We start from the raw sequence: 23,477 nt of genomic DNA, 5'->3' as shown, positions 1-23,477 counted from the left end.
ATCTTTTTCAGTGTTTCAGTAGATTTCAACTTAATCTAAACTGGATGTAGGTTATAGATTTCAGTGTTCCAATGAAAAAACCAATTCTTCCGTCTTAAAGTAATTTTATAAATTTATTGAACAGCGTTGATATTTCTCCACTAATCTCATTTTCTTAATTAAAATTTCTGTATTATAAGGTAATACCCATTTGCTATGAAAATTAAATATAAGTATAAGGGAAAAGCAGACAGTTTAAATTTAATGTGTATTGATGTATTTATTTGATCGTATTGAGTGAATTCAAAGAACTTTATGATGAAAAATTCCCTGAAGAGTTGGGTGTAATCTGTGTTTAAAAATAAAAGTCTTAAAAATTGATTTTTTTCCCTCAAGAGCCAAACGCGTGAACCGCGCTTTGATTCTGATTTATGGTCATCAAAACTAAGTTCTAGATTCAAAAGATATTTTGCAATTTGTCATTCAGTTAAACTGTGTTATATCCACTTAGAAAATGAAATATGAGCAGGAGGGTTGAGGACCTACTAGAAATTGCTGACTGACATGCTGCTTCCAATTAGCCTATTTTTGGAGCAGGAGGGGGAACCTCAGTGTTCTAAGTGTAAATTTTCCTTCTGCCCCTCCCCTACCCCCTACCTTTTAATACATATGCCAAATACAATCTTTGACATGTTTTAGTTAGGAAGTTCAAATTGCATGCTACTATGGTTTTTTATCGGAACAAAATAGGTACAACTTCTAAATTATGTTTTGTCATTCCTGATACTATAGAGCCATTAATAGGTCACTGAACTACCATATATATTTTTCAAATTAACAATTGATTATATATTACAGCAGGTTATAAATTCTTTAAAATACAGTATTTAGGAGTCATTTTTATGAACTGAGCTACTTTCCTTTTAATATATTTAAATGCCTCATTGAAGGTGATTATTAAATGTATTCAACTCAGTTTCCATATAAAAACTGGTCAAGGTTAGAGCTTGAGTGTTCTTTAGAAAAGTAAAGATCTGATTTTGAGAAGTGTTTGTGTCCTAGAGGCCGTTTGTGTGTTTTAATCTTTTTTTGTTTAATTTCCTTAGAGGGTTTTGAATCTTTCTTTAGGTTAAATGTGTTTTTTTAAAGAATTGTTTTAGGAAATACCTCTCCATGTATTTATGAAAGTGCTTGTCTTTTTATTTTATTTTTTGAAATGTTTACTGTTAAATGTTAAAAACAAGAAACAACTTTAACTCAAATGTATTTTGTTCCTGTGCAGAGCTGTTTCAAAGCTGTTTCACATACTAGATGTTTCTGAATTAGGAATTCACATAATAATGAATTCTGCTTATTTTGCTTCTCCACAAAGATTTGTTGTGTGAGCTTAAAATAAGACTGCAGCTGATTCGTGTAGCACATATTAACTGTTTATTTAGTTTAAGTACATGTCTGTATCTTTCATTTCTGATCAACCCGAAAAATTTGCATGCTACACAGCAGTCATCTTCTTTATACTTTATTAAATATCTGTCAATTATAAATATCAAGGTTTTACATTAATGTCAAGATAGTACATCAAAAATTCATGGAATATGTGACTTTTTCCAAGGGTATTTAATACTTAATGCATTTGTGTCATTTTTCTTTCCCGAGATATTGACAGGTTTTATTAAGTGTTTGTTAGGGAGATTTCATTTTTATCAAGGGACTATAAAGAGAAGCTGCATGCTAAATCAATTTTTAAAAGCCAGAATATTGTTCATTTTTTCATCTTCAAACTCTTGTAATCCATAGGTTTTATTTAAATTTCTTCTCGGTTTATTTTTGTTCTATGTGAGTGATGGTTCAAGACAGAACTTTAATAAGGATCAAATATGCTGACTGTAGTGGTTTTTAATTTCCTTAAGCATAGCTACCAGACCCATGCAATATGGTAAATTCTTCAAAATGTCATACTTACATATTTAGCAATATTACTTCTTTTTATTGAAGCCAAACAAACGATTTTAGATATTAATCTTCCCCAAACATAGTGATTATTTTGTACTAGGTACAATATTACTGTGTCTCATCTGGAACACCTCCTATGGTAGAAGAGGGAATGGGAGAGAGCTTCCCTGGGTTGCCAGGCTTGACTTAAGGAAACAAGAATCCTCTTTTAAAAGTAAGCTCTGTAGGGCTTCAAGTCTGATTATGAGCTACAGGAACTGTTCATGTCTCCAACTTCAAATATTTATAATGCACAAGAAAGTGAAAATATCGATCACTTAAAAAATCTGGGCTTGTTTCCAAACCTGTATTTATGGGGTGGGTGGGGAGTGGGGAGGGAGTTAATGCTTGGTGGATCCTATGGCCTCCTCCGGTTGGGCCCTGGTACCTGAGAGACGCCATCACTGTCGTCTTTCTCTACTGCCAGACAGACCCTCACTCATCCCATGTGTAGCTAGATCTTGGAAACAGCTATCTCAACTAAAACTAATCAGCCACGATGAGTAAGTTTTCTGCTTTCATTTGCAGTTTTATTTTTAAAGTACAGGTTAGGAATGTCTTCTATTGGAGATAAACAAAACCCTTATAGGATTTTGCTCCATAAAGTGAGGAGTGTTCAGTTGTCCTCCCCATAAAGTATGAACTTAATGACTTTCATCTAAGAACATTTTTAGGAGCTTTCAAGTAACTTCAGGTTAATATTATAATTTTTGGAAAATGTATTTTTAAACCTTAAGCCTTGATGTGTTAAAAAAAAAAAAAAAATTCTGTCCAGAGCTTAGTGTTTGGAATAGACATATTTCTTATTCTTGTTTATTTTTTCAGGGTATGTGAAAATACTTATTTTTAAAGTTAAATGCTTTTCACGTGCAAATCACTTCAATATTTGAATGTTTCAAGATCCTTGTAAAACTATTATATAATAATTTAAAGAGGTAGGTTTGTTTGTTTTTTTTGTTTTTTTGTTTTTTTTTAAGAAACGAAATTTCTCTTGAGTAAAGCTGAGCCAGTAGCCGTTCTTGATAAACCCAGTTTTGGTTTAGGATAAGTTGCTCTGGGGGCCTTGCCCTGGGAAATAATTAAAGAACTCTGCAGCTGTAACCGATTCCACCATGAGGCCAGTAGGTGGCGCTGGTGTCACAGCAGTGAGGGCCCCGTTGAAATGGAAGATACTTGCCTTTCTCTATAGCCTCAAATTCCACTTCAGTATAACTGTTAAGTGCATGTGTCTGTGGTAGAATAGATTTTTTTTAAACCAGAATTACGTACAGTGGGCACACCTTATTTTTTAAGCAGATAAGAACAACTATTTCTAACATTCTGCAAATATTACGTAACTCTGTAGCCAAAATAATCTTCAAAATTAACCTGAAGAAAGCATTTGCACATTTTTTTCCCTTGTGTTTTCTTTACGACTTCGTCAGGCCTGTGAACATAAACTTGTATTTTTGGTAAGAAAGGTATATAAATAGTAGGAAGGAAGACATTTTGGAGAGTTAATTTTCCATCTTTTTGGTCCTTGGGGAGGCTGCCCTTGTTTGAAGAGTTTTCTTCGTAGAGTCCAAAGATATTTAAAGATCTTTGAGTGTTTGGAACATTCTTCCACAAGTCATTTTGACATTCAGCATTCTAATTTTGAAAATTGTCATCTCTTCTCCTATTCAGTTAAGTCAAACTTTTCGAGGGGGAGGGGTCGAATTTTTAATACTCAGGGGGTTTAGCATTGGAATTTACCAGCTTTCAAAATACCACAGGGCATTCCACAGTTTAAGTGAATTTAAAACATTTTAAAATAACAAAAGCAACAATGCTTTCCCACCTCCTAGAGTTTGAGAAGAAATGGGATGTGCAACATTCCCAGTAGGTCAGACTATGTGAAGCTTCATTTTATAAGTGAAAGGAAATTTTAGCAATGGAATTTCTTTTCTTTAAAGTTCTGAAAAATTTCTATGGTACTTATCATCAAATTAGTTTTGGGTGGAGGGGCAGTTCTTATCTGCAGAATTTGTACTGTTATGAGGAAAAACCTGAGCACCCTTATGGTCAAGTTCCATAATTAAATGGAAAGCTTCTTTAGGACTCTTAGAACACAGGCTTGCATTTCATTCATTACAAAGAAGAGGCAATAAGAAGCTTCTCCTTGAATCTTTGCTATGCTTGACCATGGTATTGGGGTTGTTTTTTAAACCAGAGATAGTTTTTTCTAATCTTCCTAACTAGAATAATGCAGCTAGAGAATGCCCCTGAGCGATAGGTTGTTTTATATTTTGACCTAAATTATATCTTCTTTAATTTCATTTTTATTATCAGAACATTTACATATTGTGTGACTGTATTTCCATATGTTGACTTTTCTTCCAAAGGGTTAAAACTGGGTTTAGGATCAGAGGGGAGAAGCAGGCACTTTGGGAGCTAGCACCCAATTGGCAGCCTTTTGTAATATATAATTTGCCTAAAATTGCGCGCCGAGCACAAGCTTTTGTTTTCTAATTGATTTACGGTTCGAGCCACTTTTACCTCATCCCCTACTGTCCTGCATACGGTGCCAGCGAGTACAGTGTAGTGAGCGATGATGAATTGCCATGCACTTGTGATGGTAACACGTCAAAAGTAAAAACTACATACTATACGGGGCTCCGTGCATTTACAGTGCTGCAGAGACAGCGCAGCCGAATCGCACTGGTATCTCAGAAATCACCATTTGTTCATTTGATCACTTACTGCAGTCTGTCTATCAGCCTGTAATGGAAACCGAAGATTAAAATTATACTGTTACAGCTTTGAATTTCTTAGTTGATACACAGTTTTTTAAGTGCTCGAAAGGCCCAAGGTGGGGGGAGTATTGTGGAGAGAGAGGATGTGAGATGTGTACAATTTTCTCTAAAGTGTGAAGTTTTGGATATTTTTATCAAATGTTCTTTTGTCCAGAGACAAAAAAAAAAAAAAAAGGAGTGAAATTTACATATGCCGATCTCGATTTTATCTTTATTACATTTGTTCGTAAAATTTAATTCATAATTTCACAAAACTGTGTTTTTCTTGATTTTCTGTATTTGAGCTGCATCTGCCATGTTGTATGATTCATTTGCACATAACAAGTTGATTTCCTTCCAAATGATTTTAAGTCAGAGATAAATGAAAGAAGTTTCAATTTATTAGAGTGCTTTTAATTGTTCCTTTTATTGATATAAGAAGAGATTTGGACTATTCGTGAGGGCTGTACAGCACATTATGGCAAGAGATGTAAAGGGAGGCCGGACAGACACCTGACTTGGAGGCTCCGGGTTTCCGTGTAGACGAGACACTCATGGTGTGCGTGTGCCTACCTTTTGTAAACTCAGTCCACCTTAAATTTTATTTCTGTGCCGTGTCTGTGGGTCCTGGTATCGAAATATGAAGCAGCAGATTTATGGCGGCTGCTGGGCACAACAAATTAAGTTGACAGTGATGTATGAGAGCATAATAGCACGATGATCCCTCAGTAGCGCGGCTGGATGCCTCCTGCTTCATTTGGCTCTTGTTAGGATCTGTTAGGCAGCTAAATAATGAAATTTTGCTGACTGATTTCTGTTTTCCCTTTTTCTCTTTTCACCTCTGCTTTCTAAAACTTCTAATTCCCAGACCCATCCTCATGCCCACAAACTGCCCTTGAAGGATTCTTTCACTTATGAGGACTACAGGTTGGTGTGAGGGGTGTGTGTGTGTGTGTGTGTGTTGGGGTGTGTGGGGGGTGTGGTGTACGTATGTGTGAGGCACGTGTTGGAGGGTGGTTTCTGAGTGAAACTGGGATCTCAGGAGTGCGAAGGGCTTGGGTAAGAAGTGACTTGCATGACCATTTAAAGCCTTAAAGAAGAGATTGTCTTTCCGGAAGTTACACTGGACCCCCCGGGGCAGGGAGCAGCGTTTTAATAGCCACGTGGAAATTGCCATTAACCTGTATTGGTGGGGCTTAGCCAAGTGATGCTCAAGATTAACATTAGTGCGGAGTGAGGATTTTTTTTCTTTCAAACAGACTATTTTAGCGCTTTAAAGTAGGGACTTTTTTTTAACAAAAAGATTTAATGCAGTGCACAACATAGTAAAAAAAAAAAATAGCATTCCACATTTTGTAGAGTTCTTAGAGGATTTCCGATCAGAAAGGAGTTACAGTGTTTGCTTTTCACTGAGGCTCAAAATAGGTACAGAGTCAGCGTTTGGGTAAAAGAGGGGTGGGGTCTCTCCGCAGCAACGCGGACCGGGACCCGCTGAGACCTGGCTGGCTCCGTTCTAGGCCCTCCTTCCAGGCCGCTTTCTCCCGGGAGCGTCCTCCCTTCATCTCTCACTCCTAGATTTCCCCTGGCTCCCTTTTCCTTCCATATCCCCCCTCCTCCTCTCTTTACCCTAGACTTAATTTTAAATGATGATGAACATCACCTTTGTGACTTAGGAAAGGGTTTTGAAAATTCGTGAGAGGTCAGGCCCACCTCGGTTTTGGTTGAGTTGTGAGTGCCATGGGCTTTCAGATGTGCCGGCCATAATTCGCCTCTTTTCTGATTGTTACAGGTGGGCGGTCTCTTCCGTCATGACTCGACAAAACCAGATCCCCACGGAGGATGGTTCCCGGGTGACCCTGGCACTGATTCCTCTGTGGGACATGTGCAATCACACCAATGGCCTGGTAAGGACCTCCTCGGGTCGTGTTCATTAATCGGAGAAGTTCTGCCTACAAGTCACTGCCCCCTCCTGCCCCCTCCAAGAGGAGCAAGCAACGCCAAACCTCACCCGCCATGAGTAGAGGCTGGGGTTTTTTTCTCGCTGTGTTTACTTAATCCTGAAAACGTGAGTCTTATATCACTTTCAGAAGCCACAGTGAACTGCATTTCTTTGCTAAGCCACGATTCCAGCCTAGACATACATTTTCTGTTTTTTTTTTTTACATTTTCTTATCTTATTGGACGACAGACTTAAACCAAAGTTTCTTTTTTCTTATTCTTTTTAAAATACCAATTCATTGAAAAAAAAATCCTTTCTCCTTCTGGTTTTTCCTTTTGTGTTGCTTGTTTTCTCTCTTTGCTGACTGTGTTATCAGTTACTTAAGTTTCTCTGATTCTTTCCTGCCCCCTCTCCCTTCACCTGCTGTGCGGACACATCCTTGGCCCCGTTGATTAAGCTGCTTTTGCTCAGGAGCGAGTCCTGGTGTCCCTGGCAGTGGGGCGGGAGGAGGTGCGCTTCGGCGTTTGGCTCTTGGCCTTGAATGCAGGAGTCAGTTGGCATCATCAGGCGTTGGGAAAATAGGGAGGTGCTGCGAGGATTGTTAATCAGGACGCACAGAGGAGGCTGCCTCTGTTTCTCAGCATTCTTCAGATTCTGAGCCTCAGAGCAGGTTGCTGTGCTCTCTGTGCTGAGAAAGATTTCCTGATATTGCTAGTTGGAAATATGATCAACTTCAGGATGTTTTGAATCTTTAAATATTATAATCGTATACTGGTTTGGTTAGTTTTTTGTTCATCTTTTCTCAGTGTCAGCTTTCTTTGTTATTATTAGCAGTATTATAAAAAGACTGGTGCTATAAATGAGTATTTCACATCTAATTCCACAAAATGGCCAGAACACATGCCACGTGTGCCAGACACTTAAGAGAGAAACCCTAGTGCTAACCTGGGAAGGTCTAGCCACAAGCACACTCTTAAATTGGAGAGAAAGAATAACTATACTTTTATAATTATATTTTTGCCTTAATTTAGATATGCTTAATTTAACTAGCCATTTTGAGGAGTATTAGCATATTTTATCATTTATTTTCATTAATGAATACAATTTTATGTTTTGTTCTTTTTGTTTTCTTTCAGGGCTATTTTAAATGATTATAACATTGAAGTTTTAAAAATTTTTCAAATAGCTTTTAATATTTGACAACAACATTTTTCTTTTTCTTCTTTTGGATTAGGTCATTGGTTCCCAAACTTGATTGATCATCGGGGTTTATTTTTTTCTTTCTAAAATTTAACAAGTACATACTTTACTGTAAACAAAGAAAACCAGTTAAAGAAAACAGAAGCCTCTGCAGTGAAACTCAGAGGTCCCCTACCAGTCCCGGGCCCCAGCGGCCCCGTGGCTGGTCCACTCGACGCCTCCTGGGTAGCTGGTTACTGGCTTTCTGCACATCTCTCCCATTCTTTTGCTGTGCATTTGCACCTTCACATACTCACATACACACTGGTTTTGTGTGGCTTTCGTGTAAACTACTCACTCTTTTCCCCCCTAAAAGTAAAAAAAAAAAAGTTAGTTTATCTCAAAATAAAAATAACGACTTGATGACAACTACTAATGCTGTCTTTTTTCTCATACTGTTCATCAAGTCTCAGCCACGACAGTCCTGGCAGAAACATTGCTAACCTTGAGAAGGTTTATACAAGATGTTAGTGCTTTTTCTACAGTGGTTATCTTCTCTGCACACTTAACTCTACTACACCTTTGTTGGACAGTTTCCCATCGTAAAAATAACACTTGATGGGAAATTTTGTCTGGTAGGATTTCAGAATCTCTTTTAGCACTATGAAGTTGTATGTCATACATATTAACAGTTAATCTCTTTTAAAATAAGGTACTTGAAAGGGAGGCTCAGCTTTTCAGACAGTAGATTTCTTTTTTGTGTGTGTCTATGCTGACAGTCGTTGTCTGTCTGATCTGACTACCACTGAGGGAGCTGATAGAAATTTGTAACCCAGCAACGCTGCGTGCTTCTAACAGTGTCCCCAAACCTGGTTATGGGGGTAGAAATGGAGGAATCAAGTCTGTGACAGTGATTCCAAACCAGCAGCAGCAAGGAAAAGCACGAGAAATTAAGAGGCTGGAGGAATACGTAGGCCGGGCTGGAGACTCTGGCGAACGTAATCTATTTCCTAGCCACTTTGAGAAACAAACGTAGACAAGTTTATAAGGCGGCGTGTTGAACTGTGAGGCATAACGTATCTAAATTCTGCGTGACTTGTTCAGAACTAATGGGAGCAGGTCTGCTTTCCCTTTTTTGAGGTTGTTCAGTTCATACAGAGAAGGATACTTCTAAGTGGGCTTCAGCCGCTGTATTAGTTCCAACAGGTAAAGCGTGTTGGAATGATCAGCCCTTGTATTTGGATACGTGACTCTACCAACCAGGATGAAAGGGCTTTGGAAGATTCAAGTAGAATTGCAGGGGGCTCTTTTTCAAGGCCTTTCTGTTTGAGTGTTGAAGATCTGAAACATTTAGATGTGCATGAGGCTTCCAGTCTCAAGGTAAAAGCCCAGGTGTTTACAGTAGCAGACAGGGCCCCCTGCTCAACCTGTCCCCGCGACACCCCGGTCTGTCTGGGCCCTACACGCCCACCAAGGGCCTCTGCGCTGACTGTTCCCACTGCTTCCCCAGGCGGGGCCATCCTGAGCCCCGTGCATCAGATGGCCACACCTCCCCGCCCACGGGCCTCCCTTCCTGTCCTCCACCGTCTGTCTCCTGTGCTTCCGCCTGCTCCTCTTATAGATTGTTGGCCCTCCCCCTTCCCTCCTGCTTCCCCTGACTTCCTTCTGCCTGTTCGTGCTCCTGTCAGGCCCCCTGGGTACTGCCTGCACCATGGAATGCCAGCCTTCAAGGGCTGGGAGGTCATGGGCAATCCCCACTCTGTACCTTATCATCAAGGTCATGTTTGGGGGTCAGAAAAGTGATTTTGATGTTGGGCAGGAACTTCATGGAGCTGATTTTTTTATCAAGTGTTTAAGCTGTTCTCTGAGTGAAAATGAGCCAGAACACCTGCCTTCATTTAGTCCTCGTTGCTTTCATATTTCTCATTGGTCTTGGTTCTGGGGATACTGGGTTTAAAGAGGAGTGTTATCTGGCCTTCCATCCCCAAATGCCATTCCCTGGACTCAAAAGTAATCTTTTGAGCTGTTGATACCTTGAATAGCAAAGTAGCACTTGTAGCCGTCTTGAATTTTGATTCTCCAGGATAAAATGAGGAGATCGAAGTAATTAATGAGCGTTTACAGACAATCTAAGAGATTGGGGGGCTGCTCTGAGGGACAGACTTCTGAGAAGGAGCTTTTAATATAAATTGGAGAGCCTATTCTTTTCCCTGCATCAAGCAGATATTCTCAAGGGCACGGGCAGTGTCAGGTGTTGGGCCCGGTGAGCTAAGCTCCAGGCGCCGAGGTGGAAAGGGCTAGGCTGCAGGTCTGGCTGGTGGGGGGTACACAGATATAAATACCCTATTATTGGGTGGGAGAGGCTTTGGGGGACAGAGAGGGAGGGTGGGATGAGGGGAGGCAGCTCCAGAGAAGCCAGGGCTCAGGCAAAGCAGGAGCTGAAGGTGGTTGCAGGCACGAGGGAGCGGGGACAGCACCCAGAGTGGCAGGCGAGTGGCGTGTCCAGAGACCATAGGGAGGTGTGGGCCTCCTTGTAAATTGGCCTTGCTCAAAAATTTGGATTTTTTCCGCAAGGCAAAGTAGAGCACCACTGAAAAGTTTGAAACAGGAGGTCAAGCATGTGTGCCACACGGGACGCGGGAGGGACAGTCCTGGAATTTGAGACCAGTTGGAAGGGTTTTGCACGTGGTGAGCTGGGTGAGAAGAGCCAGGGGACGGCAGGACAAACAAAATGCAAAGGGTGACTCGGAAGGTAAAATGCTGACCAGTTGAGGCCCAGAGAATTTTGTAGTGACTTCAGTGCCGAGACCACGACATCGCCTGCCCCCCTCCCACACCCCTTGACAGGAGAGATTAGGAAGAGATCCGGATTTTCAGTGTAGTTAGTGGATTTGGGGGTTTAGAAACTCTCACAGTACAGCTTTCAGCATAAAGAGAGTGAATAGGATACAACTAAGTTGTTTTATTTTTCCTTTGCTTATCTGAGAGTTTTAATTTCTCTAGTTCCAGAGTAAAATAAGTACATAATTCGGAAACAGAGCTTTTCTTTCTCCCTGATTCTTTATCCAGTGGGAAACCCGCCTTGTGTTCTTAATGGCCAAATACTAAAGATGCTGTTTGCGAGTCAGTTGGAGTTCTCCAGAGATCCCGCTTCCCTCCTTGCGGGAGTGCAGGTCCTGTGGGTGGGTGGGTGGTTGGAGATGGGGGTGGGGGAGATGAGCTCAAAGCCTGTAACTTTGTAATGAATGATTCTGTTTGGTTGAGACCAGCAAGGGATAACCTCTACAATACATTTTCCAAAGAGTATGTCCCTCACTGCAGGTACGGGGTCTTCCATAAGGATTTCGGGTGTGAGTGGAATTAATTAAAATAACCAAGGCAGTTCTTTGCTCAGCTTGATGAAGCAAGCAGAGTGCACCCCTTTCAGTAGCTTTGCGTGTCTTTTATCCTCTAATTGCCGAAAAAAGGCCCTCCTGAGCGAGAGCACTTAGACGCTGTCCTGTCACCCTTCCTCCCGTGTGCAGATCACCACCGGCTACAACCTGGAGGACGACCGCTGTGAATGCGTAGCCCTGCAGGACTTCCGGGCCGGAGAGCAGGTGGGTTCCGCGCCGAGTCCCTCACCTCATCCTGTGTTGATCATTTTTAAAAAGTATTTAACTTGGGCAGAAAATTTTGAGATTTGTATTTAAGCCTTGTTTTCTGGAATAGATATTGAGACCCAAAGCCGTAAAAAACATGCCGTGCTTTGAATGGGGCCTTTGGGTCCACCAGGGAGAAAGATGTGAGCGCAGTTATTTGCACAACCGACCCTACTGTGTGTAACACCGTCAACTGAAAATAAATTCTGTGTTACGACAGTAGAACAGATTTTTCGACTGTACAAACTGCATTGTTTTCGTATCTTTTCCTGTTGATTAGAACCTTCTTTAAAGGAGGCAGTTTATTTAAGCGGCAAAACCATAAGGGAAAAAGGAACCACAAGAGCTGTCTTCTTGTACTTTCACTTTAATCTGTGAAGTTTGAAGTAATATTTGGGGTGGGGTTGAGCCTTTCAGTAAGTTTGAACATGTGCACGAATGGACACCTACACTCTGCCTGGCAGTCCTGCGACCAAGCAGGGAACAGAAAAAGACAGAGCTGACATAGACCACCGACATTCGAGCTGGGACAGAGTGAAAACCATTAGCCTAACAAAGTGCCTGGAGACAGTTCATAAACCCTCCTGCTACGTGCAGACTTGCCGCAGCATCTAGAAGTGGATTTCTGCCAGACACTGCCTTAAACCCTGGTTCCAGGAGACGCTCTTGTAGTTAAAGGAGAGGGAGAAGAGAACATGGTGAATTTTGAAGTGCAGTCGTGAAGCAGCAGTCTCACTGTTCCTGGGAGTGTGAGGGGGGATGAGAAAGGCTGGGACGGCGGGGTCCGGCTCCTCTGGGTGCCAGAGGTCTGCGTGTGCTCTACTCAGCCCGCCCGTCCCCGCCCGGCGGCACATGATGTTCAGAACGGGGACATGGTCACCTCAGAGCTGTTTGTCTCCTTAGTGTGAAGTTGCATTAAATATATGAGAACTGATCCTTTGCCCTGCTCTGTACTGAGAATGGATGTTAAGTTTCTTTTATATCCCTTTATTTTTTCTTTACTGCATCTCAGATTTACATTTTTTATGGCACTCGGTCAAATGCAGAGTTTGTGATCCACAGTGGTTTTTTCTTTGACAATAATTCACACGACAGAGTGAAAATAAAGCTTGGAGTGAGTAAAAGTGACAGGCTGTACGCCATGAAGGCCGAGGTCCTGGCTCGCGCTGGCATCCCAACGTACGTAGAAAAAAATCTGTCAGCTCTTTACTGTGGTACTTGAAATATTTCCAGTCGCATAGTGTTTAACTGGTGTGTTAATAAAACTTCTCTACTGTAGTTTGTCTTAATCCCTTTATCCCTATTATACTGCAAATTTAAACCGTTGAGATGCATGGTGATTTACCAGCGTTTTCAGATCAACATAATTGTGTCGTTGGAAGCGTCCACAGCCAGTTCTAGGGGATGTGGCCTGAAATCCTCGTTCAGTTAATAAGTGCCTCCATGTCATTAATGCCTTTCACCTTGAAAAGGTTAATGACCTGGATCAGTTTGTTTCATTTAATTCTTTGCCACCATTAGTTTCTGTAATGAAGTCATGCTACTCAGTGATTTCAAGAATTTCTGGTTAAATCAAATCGTAAGATTTCCTTGCATTTGAGGTGCAAAATGATAAAGACAAGAATTATGATTTATTGGTTCTCCAGGGAATGGAGAGAACCATTCTTAATGAAAATGGATTATCTAGACCTTTTTTTATTGAACTTGTCAATATTTGATTAATGATTAAAATGTGAACTCAACATAAATTATTGTTAACCTTTTTTAGGAACCATGGGTATGCTTAATTCTCCTAATGTGTTGTATGCACCCGGGATGAAGGCTATCAGACTAAGAACTGCTGGCAGTGATGGTTACCGCCATCCTCCTCGGCCAGCCCAGGCCTTCTGCATTTCGCCGGGGCTGAACATTCTGTTTTTAGAGTTCTGGTGAAGAGGTGGGGTCCCTCATGCTGGCCCAGGCTCCCTGAGGGTGACCACACGGAGTGCAGATTCAGAGATTTCACTGTGGGGCGAGTAGGTCACTGCAGCAGGGACTGACCTCTCTTCTTCCTCTCGTCAGCTCCAGCGTCTTTGCATTGCATTTTACGGAGCCACCCATCTCTGCCCAACTTCTGGCTTTTCTCCGAGTCTTCTGCATGACCGAAGGTAAATCATTTCAGGAAGAAAAAAATGTTGAGTTTTTTCTTTTTTTAATTCATGAAGTGTGAGGCAGAGGGAGTCAGATTAAATATAAAATTGCTTAAAATTAAAGCACTTTGGGGGGAAGAGGTAAGGCGGTAATAGTGGAGAAAGAGGAAATTGATCTGTTTTATCCTGGAAGTATTTTATTAAATCCTCAGTGTGTTGTCAGTATACGCTTGTAATAAACAAGTAATTCTCTACTGCATTGGAAGAAAACTTAATACATCTTGGATTGTCTACCTATATCAAAATTCGACATTTGTAGATGGGAGTTTCTGATGCGCCTATTACCCAGGACGACAGAGCCTAAATGTTCTCACGGCGAATGGTCATTCGACACCGAAGTCGGGTGGTCGGCCATGACCCCTGTGGGCCAGAGGACTTCATTGGTTAACCAGCTCCGTGGTGTGAACCCGAAATTGCCAGCAGGCCTTTCAGTGCCAGGCATCCCGTTGGAGTAAATAACACTGCAAACAGAACCTGTTTGAACTGCAAAATAGTCCTGTCTACAGCCTCTTATTTCAGGCACGAAAAGAGTCAAATATATGCATTGAGCATTACTTTTATGTTTCCTGAAGACAAGCCATTTGGGATCTCTGGCACTGAGATGTGATCTATTGCGGTTGTGTTTTCACTGTTCATCTGAAAATATACTCCTCCAAATCCCCTGGTTGTGAGGTTCCATTTTTAATTGTGTGCGAGTTTGCTGTTGTTGTAAACTACCCTGGATCCTGTGCACAGCAGATTGGGTGGGAATGAGTGACTGAGTGAGTGCGTGCCACCTAATTGAACAGACAGACAAGTGTTCTTCTGAAGGAAGCCGTCCGAGCGCTAGAGCAAGGGCAGCCGGGGCCGGAGCAGAAATGACGGCCCGTGGAGGGAGTCCGCTGGGCTCTGCCGTCTGGCTCCCTCCCTTCATGTCTGCAGCCAGAGAAGTGCTGCCCAGGTCCTGGCTTGACATTGGAAGTAGAAGAAACTGAGTCCTGAAACACAGACAACCACCTGCAGAGCCCAGAGAGGTGTGAGGTGGTCCTTGCCCCTCGCTCGCAGCTGTACTGCTCTAGACTCCCTGTCACTCAAGCGAGAGCTTTTGGTGATTTTGTGATTTGGCACTGGTTCCTCAATTCAATTTAGTAAACACGAGTCAAGGGTTAACCGTGGGCTTTTCTTGCGTGTAATATAGGGTTACAAAGTTGAATGTCACAGTTCATATCCTGATGAGAGATGACGACGATGATAATCCCTGTAATTTGGGAGCCCCGTCTCTGTGCCGGGCACGATGCTGAATGTGGTGCAGGCTTTGTTCATCCTCATCAGCCTTGCTGGAGGGAGCTGGGGCTTCCCACTTGACTGACGTAGAAGCTCCCATGCAAAGAGGAGAGTAACTTGGCCACTCAGCTGGCAGGCGATGACCCTGACTTGGGACCCAGCTCTGCCGCCTCAGAGCCTGTACCCCAGGCCCCCACGTGGCTCCTGCGGGTTTGCAAGTCCCATAGCCCACGGAAGAGATTCTAGCGCTGCAGAGTCTGCAGGGGCCAGGCTGCGGGCCACCAAACCACACTCTTGCGGTGGGCAGGGAATCCAGGAAATCCAGGAAGGGTTTGTCAGCGAGAGGGAAGAGGGGAAAGAAACCTGCTCCCGGAGCCTGCGGTTCATTTCCTGAGTGTTCCAGGCAGGTTGGTGGCCTTTCGTAGGTTTTATTTCTCCAGGCGTGTGAAGCCAGTCCAGTATCACTGCTAAGAGCAACAGAGAGAAAACTCTGCTTCAGCCCCTCAGCTTCCCAGTGTTAATTAAAGGGTGAAACTCGGGTAGATTGAGGAAGAAAGCGAAAATAGTAACCTTAGTATTGGGGGCTTCTAAAAAGAAACTTCTTCCACTTAAAAAGCATTTAAAAAATCTTCATTACTTTATGCAAAGAATATAAACTGAAGGATCAAAAATCTAAAAATCCTGAATTTCATCATGACCTTTTGCTAACAAATGCAACTTAAGAAATTTCTTTTCTGAATATTAGATTAACTTCTATTTTCTTAAAATAAAAAACCAGTAACCTGCTTTTGAATCATTTTAGGTCCGTTGATTCTCTTTAGTTTCTCTTTAGTCATAGACAATTTGTCTTGTCAAGACAATTGATGCATTCTTTGAATCACTCTCACTAATACTAATAAAAGTTTGGTTTGCTGGCAGCAGAAGTTCTTCCATTTGAATTGTAAATAGTGACAGCTGTAGGGCATTTTGCTCTGAAAGAGATACTGTCTCATAATTACATAAGAAGCACGGTTGTATTTCTTGAGCATGAATAGGATCGGCATGTTTTGGTCTTTTGAAGATAATGTGCCAGGAGATAAAATGCTCAGAGCAGTTGCTGAATTCTTTCCTCGTCTTACATATATTTGAAGGTAGTTAAGATGTGCACTTGTGTTTATTTGTAATTCCTTTTTAAATTCCTGACAAGTGAGGGATACAGACACATATTTCATTAACTAAGATTTTTCTAGTCCATTTTTGGGTTTCAGTTTGTGGCTTACTTGTTGTAAGATGAGACAAATAGCTTTGTCAGGCCAACTACTGGAATTAGCATCCATCAGATTTCAGTCTAGAAGGATCACTGGGTTGTTGTGTTGTCGTTTGTTTTCACTGTTTACATTGCTCACCTACATGTCTTTTTGACCCAGTTGCTGTGACTGGGCTCAGAGTTTGCAAGAAGGGTGTTGTCAAAATAAGGGGTGTGTCGCTACAGATGGTCTTTAAGAAGTATCTTCTGAAACCATCTAAAGGCTCTCGGGATCCCTCTTAAAAACAATGAAAAATGCAGAGGGCTGGCCCAGCAAGGCTTGATCTGGATTCCAAATCAGGAAGACCTCCTCTCTTTTTTCCCTGAAACAGCTCTGGCTCTGCTCTGGAGAGTCTAGCCATGGCCTGGCTGATTGATCAGGGAGAACTGTTCACCACAGGAAGATGACATTGTTGGGAAAGATGTTTTGTGAGGTGGGTTGCTGGTTAAAATGAGAAGTAGTGCTGTTTCCCCTAACAGATTGCTGTTTGTGTTCTTGTAGAAGAATTGAAAGAACATTTGCTGGGAGATAATGCCATTGACAGAATCTTCACCTTGGGGAACTCTGAGTATCCTGTTAGCTGGGACAATGAGGTCAAACTGTGGACATTTCTTGAAGATCGAGCCTCACTTCTTTTAAAAACATATAAAACAACCACTGAGGTAATTCTTTTGATTAAGGGAGGACTTGTGCATTATCATGTTTTAAAAGACGTTTAATAAGAGATTCTTTCTTAAATGTAAATAACTATCATGCTTTAGCAAAATTATTGTGTATTTGACATTTTTCATTCAACTTATTAATATTTTTCTATTTTACATGTTTACCCCTACCAAAAGAGTCACACTGAGGCATTGTTGATTAGAATATAAATTTTTTACATTATTTAACATTTTTCCATAATTTCTAATTCATATGATACAGACAAACACAAGTTTTCATCCATGCTTTCAAAGTTTACTCTTGGGTCACTGACTTCAAATACCTGTCATTCAGCCATCGTTCAGCCAAGTGCCAAGCCCTGGGCTCCGTCAGGGCACAAGACAGAAGGGTTTTAGAAATAAGTGAAGTTCTGTCAGTGTCCACGCACCATTTGATTTAGGCTCTTCTTTTTTGTTTTATAATCATATACTTAGGTATAATTTACATAGAGTAAAATTCACACTTCTGAAGTGTACGCTTGGGTTTAAGTGTGCAGTCATGCAGCCACCTCCACAGTCAAGTTCCAGAACCTTCTGTCACCCCCCCACCCCGCGCTCCCCCCAATTTCTCTCACGCCTTCGTCCCCGGCAGCAACTGATCTGCCTTCTGGCACTATCGTTTTGCTGGTTTAGACTTGCTGTAGTTAATTTTGCTCTGTTTCCTTTTCCAGGAAGATAAGTCCTTCTTGAAAAACCATGCCCTTTCCGTTCGTGCCACGATGGCCGTCAAGTTGCGCTTAGGTGAGAAAGAGATTTTGGAAAAAGCGGTCAAGAGCGCGGCCGCGAACCGAGAGCACTGCCGCAGGCAGGTGGAGGGGCACGCCCCGCTCCCCAAGTACGAGGAGAGTAACCCGGGGCTGCTGGAGGGCGTGGCGGACTCGCGGCTGCCCCTGGTCCTCAGGGACCCGGAGGGGGAGGCCGGCGCACAGGAGGCCTTGACCCTCACTGAGGCTGTCCGCAGGGCAAAGGCTGCAGAGCACGGGCTGGTCAACGGCGAAAACTCTATACCCAACGGGACCAGGTCGGAAAAGGAAAGTTTAAATCAAGAGGAAAGTAAAAGAGCGACTGGAGACGCCAAAGAATCTTCTTCCGACAGCGCCGAGGATGTTGGAAAGTAGCTCTGAGTCTGTCGGGGGACCCAGTTTAGCAGAAGTGTATGAATGGCCCCGTTTACATCGCTGTGTTTCCTTGTTCACGGTTTTCTTTCTGCAGAGAGGAAAATATGTTTTTGCTGCTTTATATAAAAATGATTTTTTTAAGTTATTTAAAAAATCTAGCTTCCCTTTCTGATTAAGATTGCCATCTTGCTTCTTGGCCAAACAAACAAGTTATCAAGCAGAGCACAGAGGGGGAAGAGGTGCCTCGGAAGATTTTGCAGACCCATTGCGGGCAAATGTATTTTCTTCCTGGGGAAGAATTCAGTTCCTCTGTCAGCTGTGCTTTTGTGGGCCTGTCATCTTGACAGCCAGAATCAAAGCCTGCCCTGCCTCCTGCCAACGGGGCTTGACAGTGGCGCTCTGGGGGTGCAGTGCGAAGGTGAGGCATTTGGCTGCACAGCGGAAAACAGGCTTGAGGTGAGGAAACTTGAGAGGCTGGGCAAAAAAAAAAAAAATTTTTTTCCTAAAAAAAATAACACCCCAGTACCAAAAGAAAAGGTAAGGTGGCAACCTTATTTTTAATAGTTTTAAATGTTGATGATAATCCTAATTATGTAAACACACCCACACACACAGACACACACACACACACACACACATATCTAGTGATTTCTAAAGATTTGTTTACTTTTTGTGTTTTGTTTTACCGTATTGAGAACTTGTCCTTTCTCCTTGAATCCAAGTAGGACATGCATCCTCCTCCTAATTTTAAATGTTGGCTCTGGTTGTAAAGTGGTGCGTTTGCCCTCCAGCCCTGGCGCCGGAGAGCTTGCGAGGGCACCATGTTCAAGGCAAGGCCGCTCCTGGCTTCTCTGGTTGTCACAACAAGCTAGAGATTTTCAAAGCTACACTTTTGAGTAAAAAGCCTTATTAAAAGGAAAACGTAATTAATATTTTTGTCTATTCCTTTTCTTTGGAGTGCGACAGGCCCCTTGAATCGAGCTTTTATGCAGACCCTCCTGCTTATCCACGGGGCAGGTTTCGAACCTGACCCGTGCTGCGTGTTGCTCCCCGCTGGGGACTCAGAGATGGGTGAGAGGCGTGAGCTCAGCCCCCTCCCTAGCCTGCAGGGGGTGCTCGGGGGGGCCGGTGGCACCAGGAACACAGGAAGAGGAGTTCTTAGGAAGTAGAGGCTTGGGGTGGTGTCCTGGGGGTGAGGTGGGATCCATCCCCAGAAAGCCACCAGTCTTCAGGTTACGGATTGCCAGTCTTCCTTAACTGCAAATGTTCACATCGTCTCTGATGTCCTAACTGTTAAGCACATCGCTTATTTTGGAAAAGGCTGTGTGAATTATTCCCCCGACTGTCTCGGTAAACATGGCTGCACACAGGAAGTCTTCACGGTGCTGTCGGTGTTCCTCCTTGGAGAAGACACAGCTCTGCCGATAACTTGCTTTATTCTCTGCCAAGGACACCCCACCTCCCAGGGCTCCGCATGTCACGTGTACCTGCTGCCCTTGGATGCTAGAGGCAGCTTTCATCTTTACGTGAGGTCGGCGCCTGTAACTTCCTATGTTGTTAATGTGAACACAATCTGAACTGCCTCAGAAGAGGATGCCGGTGACATCAGCTCTCCTATCAGCCCTGTACCTGAGATACTTTACCAAAGATACGAAGTAGTCTGGGAAACCTACGTACTAATTTCCAAAAGGCAGAAGCACGGTGGTACTCAAGGAGTTTTCTCTCTGGAACAGGAGCCCCAGAAGAGATGAAGAATGCTCATGACTGATTTGTCTGTAGATGAGTTTCTCATTGGATGACAGCTTTCAAGTCTAATGTTAAATATATGTCCTTTGAAATATATATATATACACATACACACACACACACACACACACACACACACACACACACAGTTCAGACGTAAAGTAGCTTCATGAGATAGAATAGTTTTCAAAATACTCCCTGGAGAAGATTCGAGTTCAGGTGGAGCTGGACGGGGGTCAGGACAAGCCCTGGTCCTCACGGCACCACTGGAGGGTGCGAGGACCCCACGCTCGGGCTTCAGTTCCCTCATTTACTTGGGAGGTGAGGGAATGGTACCTAATTATCAGTGGTCCCTGCCTAAAAATTCGGACACTGTTCTGTCCATGAATTCCCCATCCACAGGGTCTCTTTGTTAAGGTTATTGGACCAAAAAACGATTATATAGGTTACGCTCCAATCAAGGAGACTGTCTGTGACAAAGAGGGTGCTCATAGAACGCTTTCGATGTCGGAAGACAGAGCGTGTTGGACAACGTGATTTCCTAGGTCGGATAGAATCACCCTTGCAGGACTCCGGCGGGTCAGCGAGGCCACAGTGCATGTCATCAGCCCTCTGCGCCCATGAGCGATGCACCGCTGCTGCACAGACACTTGGATTCACGACTGAAGCATTTGAAAACTGAGGAAAAGTGATTAAATTGGCATTGAAGAACCCTCACTGCCATCTGTCATGAAAACAGACCTTTCTCTCAAATCATTTTAAAGTTTACTTTCTTCTGATGCTTTTGGATAAGAGGCTGTTCAGGCTAGTCGTTGGGAAAATGCCAGCTTCTGCTTCTGTTTCGTTAGCTCTGTGTGTTATTTGTGTAAACAGTTAGCAATTAGATATCACCAGCCTAGAAAAATCACCCCGTTTTTCCACTCAGGCTGGCAATTGATGGGTGATTTCCCCCAATAGTTTCTAGAATAGGCTCACTAGACGATGTATTTAATTTTTTTGAGAGGTGGAGTGAGACGTTAAAACTATAATATACCCAGGTTCCCAATAAGCAGGGTTATGCTAAATTAAACTTTCACTTAAAAATGAGGGAATTCGTTTTCTGTAAATCATCACTTACTATGTTTTTGATCGTTAAAGCATACATGTTGGAGTGAAAGAATTAAAAAAAAACAAAAACAAAACCCAGAGAAAGTACCTACAACTTGAGTTCAGAACTAAAATAGCACTGGCTATAAAGAAAATAGGGAATCATGGTTACTGGTGGTTGGTTTTGGGGGTGAGTTTCAGGAAGCCCAGATCATGAAGTGTTGGCTGTAACCATGGCTACGGTGAGAAGCTTTTTATGTGATATACCGTGCCATGTTCACATTATTACCGATCTGGCAAAATGAACATGTTTATTAATAGGATGTAGCGATAACCTGACCCAAGAATCTGGCTCACTTTTATTTAAATGTCAATTTCAGGTAAGTATACAGTAGAATCCAATAACCTCATTAGGGGTCACCCTACTATTTTAATCAGCAGCACCTTATATAGCGTATTCCTAAAATTCTGTGTGTAAATTGAATTTGAGTAACTCAAATTGTATTTAGCCGCACTGGCGAATTTGTTATTTAAATGAAGCTGCAGTGCTGGCCCTGGGTATTTGAAGAACTGTCACGGGAAGGAGGGATGGGGCTCACTCTGTCTCTGCAGAAGGCACAGCCAGGGCCAGTGGGCCGGGAGGCAGATCCCCGCCGAGGGAGGGGCGCTTCCTAACAATGCAGGCTGCTCTGGACGTGGACATGGACATGAACAGACCGCCGGCCGTGGGAAGAGGGTGTTCTAAGTGTCTGGGGCACTTTGATCTTATTTATCTTTATGCAGAGGATGGGGAGGCTCTCCACGGTGGCTGAGAGTGCAAGTTCCGGGCCACATGGCTCTGGGTTCCTGCCCCAGCCCCGCTTCTCTCCTGGGACCTGGGGACAGTCCTTGGATGTGTTTGTACCCACCTTTAGTGCGTCTTGTGCTTCCTACCTCTAGAGGGTCCGGGAGGACCAGATGAGGTAACGGGTATAAAAGCTTCTGGCACCGTGTCTGCCGCGTGCTAAGCGTTCAGTAAATGTGAGTCATTACTCTTCTAAGTCTGAGCCACTCCTGGGAGGCAGGAAGTGTTAGTGGGACTGGGTGGGGGGGGCTGGGGGGCAGCAAAATCATCCCTGCTCTGCAGGCAGGCTGCTGGCATCTGTCCACGGAGACAGACCTGGACTGAGCACCAGTTGTGTTCCTGGTGTAATGCCAGGTTCTGTGTAATTCAGATTCCTAAGAAGCCCTTGCTGCCCCCGCAGGTGGTGAGGCCACCATCTGAACAAATAACCGTAACCCCGGGCAGAGCATGCCACGCTTCTGGAGACGGAGTGCTCTGCGCACTCTGGAACTCGGGAAAAGAAGCGCTGGAGGAAGTGGCACCTCGGCTTTCAGGGGTTCGTCTGTGAGCAGTGGGGTGGGGACGGGGCAGTGCCAGGCTGGAGGTGGGGGGTAGGAAGTTGAGGTCCCCCTGAGGAATCCCGCAGGAGGCTCCTGAACTGGCCGGTGCCCAGGGACCCCAAGGAGAGCTCCTGCAGAGTTTCACCTACCTTGTAATGAATGAACTTCTTTAGATGGAAAAATGTGGCAATGGCCAGCTGCTTGAAAAGACCATTGGTATTTCCCGTAGAAACGAGATAAAACGGCAGAGAAACCTGTGTTCGTGGACGCCTTAGCCTGACTGTGGGGTTAGGAAAGTTATCCCAGATTGTCACACTCTTTTCAGTGCCAACTCCTAGGTTTATTCATTCTCCTAACGGCCTCTTAAGACTCAGGCATACCTGTGTGTGTGTCCATACATGTATTTTATATGTACACATTTACACAAATGTGTGTGTGTATATGTATACGCGTGCACATAAGATTTTCTCAAAACTCATATTCTTCAGTTTCAGGCAACAGAGAAGGTGCTCGGCATGGCTGAGGGCAGGCTTCACCCAGCTGGTGCGATGTGAGTGCTGGTGCCTTTGTGGCTCATCTTTCATTTCCTGGTGCCTCGTGCAGGACCTGGCGCCTCGTGCGTGCTCTGAAAAGGTTTCCTCACTGGTGGGGCACCTCTAGCAGTGTGCCGCCTCGGCGGCTGTGATTTATACGCTCCTCCGGAGAAGCTCCAGGCTGACCTCAAAATCCCGCTCCTCTGCCCCGGCTGGATCAAATCAGGGGCACAGGAATAACCCCCCTCCCCCCTCACATCCGTCCTCCCCCCTTAGGAAGCAGGTGCTATAACAGACACACGGACACCACCAGCTCTACCAGCAGCTGTACAAAGGTGGTGTTGTACAGAAAAGCCTTTACAGGGTTATTTTTGCCAGACTTGGGTGCTGAGGTAGAGAGCAGGCTGGTTGTGTGCGCGTTTGCTGCCTGTTGAGGTGCTCTGGGAGCTGGTGACTCATGCACTGACGACATTAACAAAAGTTACCGAGCGTTCCAGGCAACGGGCCGGGCCATTCCGCGTAGGTTAACTGGGTAGAGCCCTCAGGTAGCCCTTGGCCTTCTGCTCATCCTTTGCGGTGACAGGAGCGGCTGTCTCCTCCCCCAGGTCCTCAGCCCTGCGACGTGAGTGGACCAGCGGTCTAGCAAGGGTGAGCAAGGGCCCCCACGGGACCCAGCAGTTTTCCAGGTC

At 43.7% G+C, this 23,477-nt stretch overlaps 1 protein-coding gene across 6 annotated transcripts in view; it reads left to right on the top strand.

Annotated features, from left to right (window-relative positions):
- SETD3 (SET domain containing 3, actin N3(tau)-histidine methyltransferase) overlaps window positions 1-18,970 on the top strand; it is a 71,268-nt gene extending 52,298 nt beyond the window's left edge. For 5 of the 6 annotated variants that reach the window (XM_059914970.1, XM_059914968.1, XM_059914971.1 and 2 more), the window contains 7 exons: window positions 5,593-5,651; window positions 6,514-6,628; window positions 11,367-11,441; window positions 12,496-12,662; window positions 13,545-13,630; window positions 16,723-16,883; window positions 17,594-18,970. In XM_059914970.1, coding sequence (XP_059770953.1) covers window positions 5,593-5,651; window positions 6,514-6,628; window positions 11,367-11,441; window positions 12,496-12,662; window positions 13,545-13,630; window positions 16,723-16,883; window positions 17,594-18,040 — 1,110 coding nt within the window. In that variant the 3' untranslated portion in view covers window positions 18,041-18,970. The remainder of the gene's footprint in view (window positions 1-5,592; window positions 5,652-6,513; window positions 6,629-11,366; window positions 11,442-12,495; window positions 12,663-13,544; window positions 13,631-16,722; window positions 16,884-17,593) is intronic. The other variant, XM_059914972.1, reaches the window with a different exon arrangement.
- The last annotated feature ends 4,507 nt before the right edge of the window (window positions 18,971-23,477 follow it).

The sequence above is a fragment of the Balaenoptera ricei genome, chromosome 2 (genome assembly GCF_028023285.1).
Source record: "Balaenoptera ricei isolate mBalRic1 chromosome 2, mBalRic1.hap2, whole genome shotgun sequence".
NCBI classification, from domain to species: Eukaryota; Metazoa; Chordata; class Mammalia; order Artiodactyla; family Balaenopteridae; genus Balaenoptera; species Balaenoptera ricei.
This window is presented reverse-complemented; position numbering and strand designations above follow the sequence as displayed.